This window comes from Astyanax mexicanus, chromosome 9 (assembly GCF_023375975.1).
Source record: "Astyanax mexicanus isolate ESR-SI-001 chromosome 9, AstMex3_surface, whole genome shotgun sequence".
In the NCBI taxonomy this organism is placed as follows: Eukaryota; Metazoa; Chordata; class Actinopteri; order Characiformes; family Acestrorhamphidae; genus Astyanax; species Astyanax mexicanus.
This window is the reverse complement of record NC_064416.1, coordinates 17,273,469-17,289,669: the sequence shown is the minus strand read 5'-3', so window position 1 is coordinate 17,289,669 and position 16,201 is coordinate 17,273,469. Positions and strand designations below refer to the sequence as shown.

The 16,201-nt window shown below is 40.2% G+C and overlaps 1 protein-coding gene across 1 annotated transcript in view; it reads right to left on the bottom strand.

The window, feature by feature from the left end:
* Positions 1–16,201, bottom strand: part of grm3 (glutamate receptor, metabotropic 3) — a 58,141-nt gene that overhangs the window by 12,113 nt on the left and 29,827 nt on the right. Inside the window, exon 3 of the mRNA XM_007250942.4 lies at positions 14,905–15,781. Coding sequence (XP_007251004.2) covers positions 14,905–15,781 — 877 coding nt within the window. The remainder of the gene's footprint in view (positions 1–14,904; positions 15,782–16,201) is intronic.

Sequence of the window (16,201 nt, the reverse complement as noted above, 5' to 3'; positions counted from 1 at the left end):
GTTTATAAGACACGCACCTATTTTTGAAAGACGTATATTAGTTCTATTAATTACATTGAAGCCCTTAAACTAAAGAGAAAACATATTTTGCATTCATATCTCCCTCTTTAAGCAGAATTCACTCGGCATGTTTGGTGGGAAAATGAAGCTAATGTTAAAATGATTAGAGTGGAAAAAGAAAAATCACAACCTGAACTTTATATACAACACACATGTCAAATATAAAACTCCAAGTCTGATGTTGACCATTTTATAAAATCTAACGTTATGTTGCGAGTAAATATTAAAGTAAATGCATTATTAACGGTTTATGAATGTGTTATAAAGCCTCTATATAGGTACCCTTCAAAGAAGCTTTTGTAAAGCCACCTTTATGTTATGTATAACTATATGCCCTATATTAGATTCCCACCTAGGAATGATCAACCCCATGAGAAGTTCTCCACACCCACTTGGAAAAGTCCAGCGTGTCAGAAGAATGGACACGAGTGGGCTCAGTGAACAGCTAATGCTGGTCTCAGAACTGTGTGTATGATTTATCACTCAGAGTGTAATTGCCATGAGGGGCTCTGGAAGCTCTGGAGGGAATGTTGACTCGTCAGATAGGGAAAGGAGGTTAGGCGTTATGAACCGCATCAATCACAGAGATAACGTCAATGTCAGCACTTGCGCACACGCAAACGCATGCACATATACTGTACACACATATACAGCAGCTAAAATGCAGCGGAACGCGAGCGTACCCTCGATATGTGCTTATACACACACTTATTTGGGTACTTCCTCTCACTGACGATCACATTAACCTTTCGTTGACTGCAGTTCATCTGCTCATTTCCCTGTTTAATATTATCCACACTTATAATTAATAATCCTCGTACTCAGCAGACGCCCCACGCACCCCTAGATTAAGTAATCAGCATCTGGTAACAGGATAATTAACCATAATATAATTACTTGCGACAAACACGGATTGCAGTTAATCAGCTTGTGCTGAACCGCCGGGGGACATGGTGAACATTCAGTAAACCTACAAAAGCTGCTTAATACAGGGAAAAACAAATAATACTATTATAAGATTCACTATTCATGTAAACAATGCACTTTATGATCAATTAATGAATGCATGACAAGTATATTACATTGTATTGGGCCTCTAAGCGAGGATAATAAGTCAAATGCTGCATGAAACCATTTTTTATTGTATTATTGGTCTGAGAGTTGCTGTAAACAAAATCTCAGTTCTGCTTTTTAGAATTCTTTGAGGGGTATCCTGATGGATCTCTACAAGTATTGGGATGCCTGCTATATATATATATAATTACATAAGCAAGTACATAATTCTCTCTATGATCAATAAATAAATGAACGGCAACTATATAATACTCCACAAGGCCTTTAAATGGGCACAACAAATCAAATCCAGTGCCTGAGACCACTTTTACTAGTTCTATTGATCTGATGAATCTGTACAAGTATTGGAATGCTGGCTATTTCTTTTTTTCATCCAGTATCAAGAGTATCCATATTAAAAAAAATTGTTTATCCAGGTTTTGTTGGAGTAACTGTCTCTAAAAATAAGTATACTTTAGTAGTCATGTAAACAATGCTCACTGTGATGAACATAGAAATGAATGACAAGTTTATTATATTTTATAAGGCTCAAAATTAGGATAATAAATCAAATCCAGCACATGAAACCACTTTTAATACCTCTATTGATCTGATGAATCTCCACAAGTATTGGAATGCTGGCTAATTTTTTTTTTCATCCAGTATCAAGAGTATCCATATTTAAAAAAAAAAAGTTCATCCAGCTTTTGTTGGAGTAACTGTCTCTAAAAACAATAATACTTTAATAGCCATGTAAATAATGCTCACTGTGATGAACATAGAAATGAATGACAAGTTTATTATATTTTATAAGGCTCAAAATTGGAATAATAAATCAAATCCAGCACATGAAACCACTTTTATAGTTCTATTGATCTGACTGGAGATGTACGAACAGTTCCAAACGCAGTTAACAGAATCTAAGTTCCACACTTTGAGACTTTTGTGAGGGGGTATCCTGTATCCTATATCTAAAAGTATCAGGATGCCTGCTATTTTATTTTTTCTTCCAATATCAAGAGTAGCTGTATTAAATAGAGTTTATCCAGCTTTTGCTGAAGTAACTGTCTCTAAACCCAATAATACTTCTCTATTCATGTAAACAATGCTCTCTCTAATCGATATAAAATGTATGACAAGTATATTACCCTCTATTAGGCCTCTAAATGAGGAAAATAAATCAAATTCAACGCATGAAACCACTTTTAATAGTTCTATTGATCTGACTGGGGCTGTAAGAACAGTAAACAGATTCTCAGCACTGCAGACTGCTTTAAGGAGGGTTATCCTGATGAATCTGTAAAGATGTAAAAGTAAAGATGGTATAATAGTTTTTCTTTTCTAATACTGATAATAATCTGATATTTGATATTTCACAAACCACTGACATTTAGAATAAGCACTTTTATCATCTTCAGAACAGTGAAGATGAATCAGTCGGCTTGCAGAAAGTCAGATAAATCAGATAATGCATTCTGTGGTATTTATTTTTTGGATTATTTTAATAAAGTGATTAAGCTTCATGACTTCAGACTTTTAGTCTTTGAAATTGACAAAGAGAACATGTTTATTTATTATTTTTACCCAACATTTTCCTTCACTTGGACTCTCTCTATTACATGCAATGCTCCTGAAACTAGGACATTTAGGACTAGTACACATGCGCATTATGGGAATATTTTATATTGAACATTATATTTTGATGACTGGTCAAATGATAAGTAATTCGTTTCTTTGCTAATAAATTTTATTTTATTTTATTTTATTGTGTATTATTTTGTATATGTATCTGCTGGGAGGTGAAACGTGTTAATAACATTTGTATAAACTTGTTTTCTTTGCATTATTTAAGGTCTGAAAGCTCTGCATCTTTTTTGGTATTACAGAAATTTCTCATTTTCTGCAAATGAATGCTCTATATGACAATTTTTTATTTGGAATTTGGGAATAATGTCTGTAGTTTATAGAATAAAACAACAATGTGCATTTTACTCAAACATATACCTACAGGTCCTTCTCAAAGAATTAGCATATTGTGATAAAGTTCATTTTTTTCCATAATGAAATGATAAAAATTAAACTTTCATATATTTTAGATTCATTGCACACCAACTGAAATATTTCAGGTCTTTTATTGTTTTAATACTGATGATTTTGGCATACAGCTCATGAAAAAACAAAATTCCTATCTCACAAAATTAGCATATCATGAAAAGGTTCTCTAAACGAGCTATTAACCTAATCATCTGAATCAACGAATCAACTCTAAACACCTGCAAAAGATTCCTGAGGCAGTCCCTGGTTCATTACTCAAAACCGCAATCATGGGTAAGACTGCCGACCTGACTGCTGTCCAGAAGGCCATCATTGACACCCTCAAGCAACAGGGTGAGACACAGAAAGAAATTTCTGAACGAATAGGCTGTTCCCAGAGTGCTGTATCAAGGCACCTCAGTGGGAAGTCTGTGGGAAGGAAAAAGTGTGGCAGAAAACGCTGCACAAGGAGAAGAGGTGATCGGACCCTGAGGAAGATTGTGGAGAAGGGCCGATTCCAGACCTTGGGGGACCTGCGAAAGCAGTGGACTGAGTCTGGAGTAGAAACATCCAGAGCTGTATTGCAATAATAGTATATTGTCCCACCCCTACAGCAAAACTCACCATGCTTCCTTTAAAAGCAGTGATTTAAGCACTTCACTTAAGATGGCCACCTAAAGGTGTGCTTTACACTGCTTATATCAGGTGACCTACTTTACTGTAACATTTCATGTTAAGCCTGCTTAAAGCAGACCAGTCCAGACCTTTTAATTCTGAAATCCTGGTCCAGCATTTCATGGTGAGTATCAGATGGGTACCATCTTTATCTAGAAGTTCATTGTGAATCTTACTAATGGATGGAAGCTAGACACAAAGAGAGAGAGACAGAATGTAGAAACAATAGTGTGTAATGTTTGCAGACTTTGAGAAGATAATTGAGGATTATTCTGAATCATATTCCGAGCACACACACACACACACACATGCACACACACGACTGTGCCGAGTTTCCTGAAAGCAGCTGAAAACAGCTCCCACTCAGAGAAAGATGAGTCAAACACTATTCTAGCTTTGACAAGATACATAAAATATTTCTCCCTGTATGTCGCAGTGAGCGCCTCATAATTGCTCTTTCCCTCTCTCTCTCTCTCTCTCTCTCTCTCTCTCTCTCTCACGCTCTCTCTCTCTCTTTCTCTCTCTCCCTCAGTCAGAGCATTGTTTGTCAGGCGCACTTTAAACTCCTCCGACTCCATGGTGACACTGTGCCCTGTTGCCTGTCAGTCTTGTCATGCAGAAACGGAGCAGGAGCGATCTGTTGGCCTCGGGTGCCATAACATCTCCCTCTACAGGAGGAGACAGGTCTAAAGCACTGCTCTTACAACAGCCTCTTACATCCTCTCGCACACCTCCACTGCTGACAGCTTCCATTCAGACCTGACGGCCTCTTCACTCACACAGCCGTGCACACACAGACACATACACACACACTCATACTGGGATAAACACAGGGGCAGACACACGTGCACAGAACTAGGCCTGGTATTTTAACTCAACCGTGTGACTCCCAGGCCAGACAGAGGGCGAGATGGCTCAGCAATTGTGTGCACAAGAGATTAACTGCAATTTAACACTTTTAAACCTAAGGTTTATTATACTTATAGCTTTACTATACTCTGATCAATCCTGTCACTCATGCAGAGACAGGGAACGAGTGTTGCATCAGACTAAAGCGCTGCCACCATGACCAAGAGAGCGCTGGTTCGAATCCTGTTCATGTAGCTTGCCATCAGCTACCAGAGCCCTGAGAGAGCACAATTGGCTATGCTCTCTCTGGGTCGGTAGATAGTGATCTCTCCCTTCATCATTACAAAGGGTGATGTTGCTCAGCACAAGGCGTCTGTGAGCTGATGTATCAGATCCAAGTCGCTGCGCTTTCCTCCGAGTGCGCTGTGATGCTACATGGCCACCATCCCACCTCATCTCCAACTCCTCAGCTCTTCTTAAAAGTATTCAATAGAGTACCATCACTCCACAGAACACAGTTGAAGGAGGGAACACAAATGAATGCTGTGTTTAGAAAAAGAATTAGCATCACAGGCCTCAATGAACATCCATTACAGCCATAACATAGAGAGTGAAGTGAACAAGATTGATTATTCTGGTTACAATGACCCCTGTCAAGGGGTGGGATCTACATACAGTATTATATAAAGGATCCAAAAAAAAAATCCAGGTACTCTAATAAAAGCTAGGCGATTTAATTGGCTAGATTGGCTAGGTCAGTGTATCTCCACAGTTTATTGTGTTGGATCAGTTTATGCTTATGCGTTTATTTAGGATAAAACACTCCTAAATAGGCAAATACTAGAAATTATGGATTTAATGCCAATATAAATTTCACAGAATTGAACAACCAATATTATTTACCATAGGTTTACCATATTCATTTGATTAGCACCAACATGTGGAGTAATGAAGCAGTATCTTTAGTAAGGGGAGTCTTAGGGAGTTTAGAGTGTGTATTATGTATAGCAAAAAGTGATATATAATATAACATGAAATATCACAATATTTTGTCCCATCCCTAATCCAAATTCCTAGAACCTAAATATAATTATCTTATTTGAATTACAAGGTTGTAAAGTATATACAGTATAATATTAATAGTACATCTTGCATGTAGCACTACATAATTAGTTGTTATCATAAGATTGGCATTTTACTAGGAAACTCATACACAAATAAGCCAACCACCAAGATTTTTGTAGTAGTTTAGTTTAGTTTGTGCAGAAGACTTGCATTCATGCACATTAATGACATCAAATAAATAAGTAGCAATATTAATTAATATTTTGACTGGTTAATGACCTTGTAATTCAAAGAGCTCAATCATATAAGATGAAATGTATTTTTTTTTTTTTGAATATTTTTATTCACCACCGGGTGAGATAAAGGCATTTTTCACAAAGATCATTCATTTTTTCCATTGAAAAATGATTTAGGCAGTTCACTGGCTGTGAAACGACACACACCCTCAAAGATCTATTGCTTGTTTTCATCGTCAAGGTTTGGAAGGGGCCAGAACTGTCCAATGAGGTTGATAGATGGCTTGTAAGAGAACGCAGGCCTGACAAATAGCTTCTGTTGTTAAATATCCATTAGGTCTAGCAGCACTGCATGGTCAAACATATTGGGAACTGCTACTGCCATTTTTTTCTTCCAATTTCAAGGATATTAAAAAGAGTTTATTCTAGTTTTATTGGAATAACTGTCTAAAGAAGACTTCTTACTAGATTTTGGAGCATATCTGTGAGGTTTTGATTGCATTCAGGAGCTTTTAGGGAGGTCAGGACCATCAGCCCACCTCATCCCTAAAGTATTGGATGGAGTGCAATTATTCTAGAGAATAATGTTGTATGTTTATCTGTTGCAGAGTCCAATAGAATCAATAGAATTTGTACATGGACCATCTCTGTACAAGCTCTACACATCAGTGTCAGCAACGGGTACAACTACACTGAATGTCCAATTGTTTGTGGACATCCTTTTCAGTTAGTGCAGTCAGCTTCTTAGTTTGCACCATTGCTGACCTGTGCGAATGTGCAAATGCACACAAACAGCTTGTCTAGTCCTTGTAAAGAAATATTGCCAATAGATTAGGATTCTCTAGAGCAGATGAATCTGAAACTGTCACCATGGTGCTCCATCTAATACTTTTGGGATGAATCAAGCAGTTGGGGTGGATGAGGTGGGTTGGTGATCATTTAACATCCTGAGCTCACCCAATAATACATGCACTCTAATTCTCACAGCAGTGTTCCGACATCTATTATACCACAGTTAATGCCGACCCTGCAATGTGATTGGCTAAGAGGCACTTTACGAGTGCTGTTATCAGTTGGTAATGCACTGTAACCGAAGCTCTCCATGTATTACTTCGCCACATACAGGTAAACTAGCAACGATGCAGCGCTTACAAACCAAACAGCGCAGCTACAAACAGAGCAGCAATGAAACGATTTTAACTCGCTGAGTGTTTATAACCAAACAGATGATATTTTCAATAAACAGCGATAATAGAACTGTGGTATAATTGCCATAATACACTTGAGGTTCGTGCTATAACATGTAAAATTGGCAATGGTGTGCTGATCTATGGACCCAATATTACATGTTATAGCACTACCTCTCGTGTATTATTGCTTAAGTATAGTGCCCTCCATGAACAGCAGAGGCAGATACTAAATCAACAAACGCAGGATAAACACTTTTTTAATACTCTTATTTATTTTGTTTAAATGAATGTACTGTGTGATTACAGTGTATATTTAATGAAGATATCTTCAGCATGAGTGCCCACTGCTCTACTGGGTGTGTTGTAATGCTGCATTAGCCACACAGCTTCATTAGCCATGCTATCAGCATACATAATGAAAGGTCTGAGATTAACTCTGTTTAGACAGTATAATTTTCCAACCTTAGATCACATCTCATACAGCAAATTCTTTCTGAGCCTCAAATGAAAATTTTAAACCAAAACCTCTACAGCTGTGTTTGATTCAGGGTCAGAAAGAGAGAAAAACACGCAGGCCGTCCTCCCTCGGCGTAGCGCCACGCAAGCATTTCGCATGTGCCTCATAAAAATATACATGCAGGCTATACCCTGATTACTTTTTCATTGGTTTGCAGCATTACAGGAGAAGTGGAAGAGGGGGGTTGTAAGCACTGGATGCAATCTGATTTAAATGAGTAAAGATGCAGTAGCTTAGCACAGAATTCTCAGCAATGCTACAAAATACTAGATCCCTTCATTCGATTCCGCTGCAGTCGCACGGCTGTGTGTTCATGTTTCGGGAGAACAGAGAGAAGGAAAGGAAAAGAGATAGAGAGAGAGAGAGAGAGAGAGAAACAGAGAGAGAGATGTATGTGTGTACGGAAGAAAGAAAGTAAAGAAGAAAAGGAGGAGGGTGTCTGTGTGTATGTGGTTTAAGTGAAATGGTATCTATAGCCCATCGCGGTTTAGCTTCTAGCTCAGCATGGCCTGAGGGCTGGCTTTACAGTACACACACACACACACACACACACACACACACATGCGCACACACAAGCGCACCACAAAGATATCACACAAATCATCAACAGTATGGTTGGTGGATATGATAAATCATATTTATCTCAAACCTGTATAGCAGTAAACAATTCAAGTGACCCAGAGAGAGAGAGAGAGAGAGAGAGAGAGAGGGAGAGAGAGAGAGAGAGAGAGAGAGATATTGAGAGAGAGATGAGAGAGGAAGAATGAGAGATCTAATCTCAGTGAGAACACATCTATCTATGGTTTTATCCTAAATCAAAATCAAAGAACATTTTTAAAAAAGTTCATCCTATTTATGTTGCTTACTGATATTAGCAGTATTCCTCTAGTAGCTGAATGCATATATTAAAAAAGGTCCACCAACATTTGGACATATAGTGTAACAGTTTGGGGGTTTAAGACTTGCCCGTTTTAGCAATAGGTTCATGTTTATCTGCTTCAGAGGGTCCTATTAATCCTTCTATTGTCAGTATTCCTCTATAGGTTAATAGGGAAGGTGTGTGTGTGTGTGTGTTTGGACACATAGTGTAACAGTTTGAGGGTTTTGGAACTGGGCTGTTTTCCAGCCCTGCTTTACTTATGTGGGTTTTGCGTATACTGTATGTATTTCTATATAATGTGTGTGTGTGTGTGTGTGTGTGTTTACTGTGGGTGGACGAGTGCACATTTTTTCCTACAGTGTGTGGGCTGTGAGTGTCTGAGATGTTATGGCAGAATAGCAAAAAACAAACAAAAACATCCCAAATGGCCTGCGCAAGTGTGTGTATGCTAGAGTGTGTGTGTGTGTGTTGCTACTGCTACATGTGCATGGGCATGTGTTTACTCAGTAGGTGTGGGATCACTACAATTTGAAGCATATCTCTCTCTTTCTCTCTCTCTCTCTCTCTCGATTTCTCTCTTACTTTCTCTCTCTCTCTTTCTCTTGTTGACAGAATATCCCTCTCTCACTCTATTGGATTACTTCACCAATTGGTGCCATGTGCAGACCCAATTACCATAGCAACTGCATGTAGCTTGTATTAGTCTGAGTGAGGAGCACAGTGTTGGAAAAATGACAAACTCTGAAGAGCCGGGAGACACTCGAATAATAAGGATGAGTTCTGACGCAACAGTGTCTCACATCAAGTGTTCAGACTCTGCTGTCAAATATTACAACAAAATGATTTAATTCAAAGCAAAGCTTATCACAGTTTTTTTTTTGTATCAAACCCCTGCAAAACAAACTGACCAAATGTGGACCACTAGATCTAAAATCATATTACATTAAATAAATAAAACACAGTTGCACAAAAAAAAAACTAGTATCTTCAAAATGCCAGCTTAACAGGAAAAAAACAGGTATCAGTGTTACAGCATTAAGGGTGTGTTCACACCAGCACTTGATCTGGTTGAAACAGAGTCTGGTTTGTTTGCACTGTTGGTGCCTCTTGTTCCTGTGCAAACAGTAATCACACTCGTAATCACACAAAATGATGTTCCAAGAACATCCAGAAAACTTGACAAATTAATTTTAATGTGCAGAAAAAAATATTACTACTTAAAAGTTAGCTAGGAAGAAAAGTTGTGTAGTGTGAAAAGTACGAAAAATCTGGCGAGTCTGAACAATCACTAGTATGTAAATGTCACGGTGTACATGTCACTGTACACAGCTCCTCCAGAAAAAGCCCTGCAATTCTCCATTACCATGCAATTCCAGTAGACTGCTAGAGATATTTCCTGGTTTATTTCAAAGAGTTAAATAGGAGATTTAAAGTAAAATATCAATTGTCTTAATAGTGAGAAGTGAAGAACAAAGCATGGGGAAATGAGGCAGAGAACAGAAGGCTAGCTAACAAAGGACAAAAATCCATTTTCTCATCAAACTAGGTTTAACAACACTCCTGGGAGAGGGAGCAATGAGATCTTCCAAGCAGGAACGAGCGAATCAACCACAGATCCAAAGATCTGGAGAGGAAATGCTTCAATACAATAAAGTCGCAAAGTGGGTATTGAAATTTAGCCTGTGTCCAAATGTTAATGGAAACCCTTTTTTTAAATGAATTAATTTAGCTATTTTAAGTTGCACCAGTTGATCTTGTTCCTGTAGAGGAGTATTGCTAATAGAATATGACTCACAGGAGCAGATATGAACCTATAAAATATGAAAATAAGGGCACTGTGGATAATGCCGGGCTTGGGCTAGAGGGGTATAAAACCCATCTAAAGGTCTTATAGGCAAGTCTGTTCACTCAGCAGCCATCTTTGAATTGCAGGTGGGAAGTTAGCTTCAGTCATTTGAGACCATCTTCTGAGTTCCAAAATATTGGAAACTAAAGCATTAATTACCATTTTAAAAACAGATTTTAAATCACTGATATTAATTACTGATAAAAACCTCATGAAAAGATTACATCATGTAATCAAGGCACAAAAAAATGTTTTTTTTTTGTTTGTAAAGGCCCCTGCGCTTGCGCAGATCTCCACATTGAGGGGAGCTTTCTGTTCTAGAATGCTGGCCAATCTCCATTGAGTGTTTGGTGGAATAGTAGCTGTGGGATTAGTTTCAGAGTTGAGGTAAAGTGCCTTCCCTGGACTGTAGAGATAGCTATTCCAACAGGCAGAATATACAGGATTTTTTAAAATTTCCTTGCTTTTGGAAGAAACGGTGAATGAGCAGATCTCAATACATAGCCACAGCCTTAATAATTTTGTCTATATACTGTAAATTTAAAAGGAACTCCAGTTAAACCTTTGGTTTATGTTCTGATCTGCATAATCAAACCCTGCAGCCCTAACTGTAAACTGAAAATCTGTATATCTGTATATCTACCATACTGTGCTGTTATAAACCAGTTATATCAGTTATGCTTTCTTTTTCCATTCTAGCTAAATGAAAAACGCAGAACTATGAGTTTTCACGCTGGCAACCAACCTTGTCATACATTGCTACAGCAGTGTTAGCATGACATGGCTAGCCAATCAAAGTGCCCCTGTGTCATTAAGCCCTTCTGTGGCCCCAAGTATGGTTAACCCTACTGAAAAAACAACACTTACATCCTGTTTGTGTTCAGAACTGGAATTCCCATAACCCATAACTGCTTAGAGAACTGTTACAGGAACCTCAGCCCATGGTAAGCAGTGTAGGAACTTGTGTAAACCACTTACTCCATCTGCACCTTTCCTAAACCATCTCATTCTCTTCTCCACCTTCTCCACGCTAGATCAGATAGTAGCTCTTCCTCTTTGATGGTCCTCTGCGCTGCTTCTCCTTTGCACATTAAAACTTCCTTTGCTCCCCAGCTTCTTCTCTATTTCCTCCTCCTCCTCCTCCTCCTCCTCCTCCACCTTCTCTTCTTCTCCCTCCCCCACCGACCCAGAGTCCTCTCCCTCTTTCAGTTTCTTGCTTTCTATTTTCTCTATCTCTATCTCTTTCTCTTCTCCTCCACCTCCTCCTGTCTACAGGCTACTGTCATTTTCTCTCGCTCGCTCTTTCTCCTGCATCGCTCGCTCCTGCCACCCCATCGCCCCAGACAGCAAACCCCACACGTCTTTGATTCTGCGCTTGAAAAATGAAGATGGTGAATTTCAAAGAGAATCTTCTTCTGCTGACGCATACCAACCCACTCAAACTCTCTCACATCGTTTTATCTCCCCAAGTCTCTCTCTCTCTTTCTCTCTTACTCTCTCTTACTCTCTCTTTCTCTCTCTTTCTCTCTCTCTCTCTCTTGCATACACACACAAACACAAATGCTTGCACACTCCCTTCTATCTCACATAGGTATGCACAGGCATGCACACAGCCTCCACCACACTGCTTTTCTCTTACAGGGGCAGGCTTCTGTAGCTACACTATGTGTCCGAATGTTTACAGACACCCCAATCTAATCAATCCATCATACAGCTACATTGTTCACACAAACGATGTGCAACAATTGTGCAAAAAATAAATGCACACCAGCACAGTTTGTCTAGTCTCTGCAGAGATGTACTGCTAATAGATAAAGCAGATAAACATGAACCTATTAGCCTCATGTCTAATACCAAGCATGGACTAGAGCGGTATAAAGCACCACGCATTAAGCGGTGGAGTGGTGGAATTAACTGTGTTATTTGAAATGATGGTGCTCCATTAAACACTTTTGGAATATGCTGGGGGTTTGAAGATGATATGGAGCGGTGATGCTTTTGTCAAAAAATGCAATCACATGCTCTCCTCAGTCTAGAAAGTTGAGGAAAAAGCCACTAAACAGTTATTCCAACAAAAGAAAAGAAGGATAAACTCGTATATAAAGAACCATTAAATTTTATATGTTTAGTAGTAACTCATAACATGATAAGGATGTACAGTATCATCAGATATTAAGGAAAAGTCTAAAATAAAGAGAGTAAAGAGCACTGACAGCCTTAGACAGAATTTTTTTAGTTAAAGTGTGCAGTATGTAATGGAAATCTCTGTGTATGTAGTCTCCAAATTTGCCCACTGCCAATTACCAGTCCCATTTCCACACTCAGGGTTGTCAGGAATAAAACACAACAGCCACAAAGAGTGTGCTGCAGCCATGGAAATGGGAGATTTGACTATTTATCTGCTGAACAAGTAATCACTAAGCTTCAGTAAGGTTCCCTAAACATATCTGGGTAGTTACTACCCTCATTTGTGTAGTAGAGATGGACATGTTTGACATTGATATGTACATATATTTACTGATTAGCTACAAAGTAAGACTTTGCGTCATTTGCCACTTGCCAACTGCATGAGCTTTTTATGTGACTCCTGTAGCAGTTTTACACACTTGCTCACATTTCTTACTGTTTCTTTAAGAAACCTGATTAAAAAAATAATAATAAAATGGGCTATTCTAATGTATAATTGTCAAACACCTTTGTATCTCAATACAAAAACTATATTTAAAAAAAATAAGAGACCTGTTTTTGGAAGGAGAATCAGTAAATTAACAGGTGTCCACAAACATCTGTCCATATATAGTCTCCATATCTCTCTCTGCATACCCACCCCAGTTTCTTTATATACCCATATCCTATCTTCATAAACAGTTCTCAGCCCAGTTCTATTTTTCACACCTTAATAACTCCTTCTTTTCCCCCAATGCCTTAAGGGACTTTAGAATTCTCTCCGCCCCCCTTCGCCGCTTCTTCTTCTCCGCCGCCATCGCCGTACGTGTTTGTGTACAGTCACGGATAAGTGTGGCATAAGCTCATCTAATATTGACGCGGCAGCTTGAGCACTTTTACATGGTTTATTTTTACCTGCTCCCCTTGCTCTCCACCTGTCAGTCAAAAGCAATCCTCTCAGTGGCAGCCGGGGCGCGTTAGCCTCGGCTCGCGTTCCCGTCACAGCCACGGGCCCTGCCAGTGCGGCAATCAGTTCTCACACTGGCTCTAATTACACAGCCACTATGCACCTCCACTCACATTAAGCACAGACTGACAAAAGAAATACAGCATGATCCTTAAGCACCTCCACACAGCCCGCTACGTACCACCGCCAAGAAGGAGAGCGGAGGGGGGTGGGGGGGGGTGGGGGGGGAGTGGAATAGGAATAGAACAGAGAGAAAGAGAGAGAGAAAGAGAGAGAGAGAGTAGAGAGTAGAAACACCATGCTCAAATTTTTTGCGAAAGATCTGAAAGATCCCTGCAACCAATCAAGTCAGACAGTAATGGATCAATAAGGGCCATATTGAGCCCAATCAGGGCTGCCAACGCATTTGGAGTGTCAACACTCTGAACATGAGACTCCCAAGTCGCAAGTCGCTCTCGCATTTAAAACATTTGTCTGACACTCTCTGTTCCAGAGTGACCTAGATTTGAATCCTCTTACACAGGTAGGGGAATGTGGAATTGCTCACTGGTGTATTGTGTGTTACTAGGGATCCAGTAACTAAGGTGGGATCGGGGTCAATCCATGTATACTGTTTATTATGATATTTTAATCCCAATCCAGTTCCATTTTTTCTTTTAACCACTCTGTTCAGAGAGCTATCAGGTGGGCTCAAGGCACCATTAGCAGACATTATTGTTTTTCAGCCAACAGCACTGTAAGGACAGTTCTCAGAAATCCTAAATACAAGAGTTCAGTTAGAGTCTGCAGTGTGGACTTGCTTTACTGAACTATTATCTGACACTATATTAAACATATATAAAGTAAGGGCTCATTTTACTTGGCTTTTACTGTTGGAGGACCAACCAATCAACACTGAGCATGCTCAAAACCAAGTAAAGACTGATGTTAATGCTAGTGCACACATGCTATACAGAAATCAAATTTCACAGCCCATTCACATCACTATAAACAGCTATTTCACATCAGTATATTATAAACAACAACAGTCCAGAGAAGGACTAGAGAGGGCAGTGTTATTATCCACTATACTACACCAACCATAGAGCCAGTCTTTTGAAGAGCCTTGTTAGCAAAGTTGCCACTCATGCTATAATCTCTTGACCTCAGTTCACACTTGCCAATTTCTACACATTTCTAACAATCTGTTCCTTTGAGCTTCAGATGAATTTGACTGTTGATAAATTTTTTCTGTTGCTGTTGCCCTGCCTACAACTTTAATGTACCTAAAAAAAGTACCTATTGTGTCATGTATGGAATTACTGGAATTACAAATTTGAAACAACATTGATCTCAACATTACTACATCAAATCAAATTAATTTTACCTCTGAAGTTGATGTGAAGCAGAAAGTCCCGGTACAGCCTCCTGCCGTCAAGGCTGCGCATTGCATCACACAGGCGCGTGGTGTTTGCACACAGGGCTCGCTGCATCCGGTGCAGGGCATGCGCCATGGCGAACACTGCATTCACCACAAACATGATTTTAGACTCAGGTTCGAAGTTGGAATCATCCACTGCCAGCCCTTGGTCACAGGGAGGTTTGGGAGTGCCCATTCCTGTCGATGACAATGTGCCGCCTAAAGAACACTGGAACTTCTGTTCCCAGAAGTCTCTGTACCACGGGTTCCGGTGGTTGTTGCGCGGATTGAGGCTTTGGAAGTACTGGTTGAAGTCGGGGATAGGATGAGCAGCCAGCTCCAGGGTGATGGCGCCATCAGCTGCAAACTCGCTACCTTTGACGATGCTCTCTTGCGCCCCCCAGCCATCACTGGCCACCCAAAGGAATGAGGCGTTGAGGCGAGTGGCAGCTCCCAGGAGCTCACGGGCATCGTCGCTGCGCAGGAAGAGCACCACCACACGCGCCGTAGGCTTCTGCAGGAGTTGCCGCACCACTGCCTCGTACGAGGAGCGCTTAGCGTTAGAGCGGCCCACCTTTTCTGATGTAGCGATGCATATGTTCCGCAGACGGGCTTCCTGCTCAAAGGCCTCTATGCCTGTCTCGCCGTAGTCTCCCTCAGAGGCCACAGTGGAGACGTACGTCCAGTTAAAGGCACGCAGGATCTCAGCCATGGCCTTCGCCTGGTAGAAGTCTGGAGGGACGGTACGAGCGAAGTAGTCGTAGCGCGATTTGTCGCTGAGCTTAGCACTGGTGGAGGCGTAGCTGATCTGAGGGATCTGGAAGAGGCGCAACAAGTTGGCAACCTGAGAGTAAAGAGTAAAGAAAAAGAAACGCAACAGCGCAGCATTAGAAATACTGTTCAAATCAATAAGTCAGTGCCTTATGAATTAATTATCCAAAGTCTACGATACATAAAATATTCCTTTTCAGCCATTTGATTGGATCAGTTCAAATTAGCCCAATTAAGTGTTTGCAGGCAGTCCCAGCAGGGCGAGGCAGAGAGGGGATGTTTCTCTTTGGTCAGATTCAGCTTGCCTCTCTCACATCACACGTATCTCACACCGAGCGCGAGGGCGGAAGCTGCCACTGCCGTGCACTGCAGCAAGACTGAGCACCGAGCGTATTGAGCACTTTGCTGTCAGCTTGCATGAAATCCACACTGTCAGTCTGTTGTAATCCATCAGAATAGCCTTTTATCTCATCGTGATCAGGCCTTCAGCGTG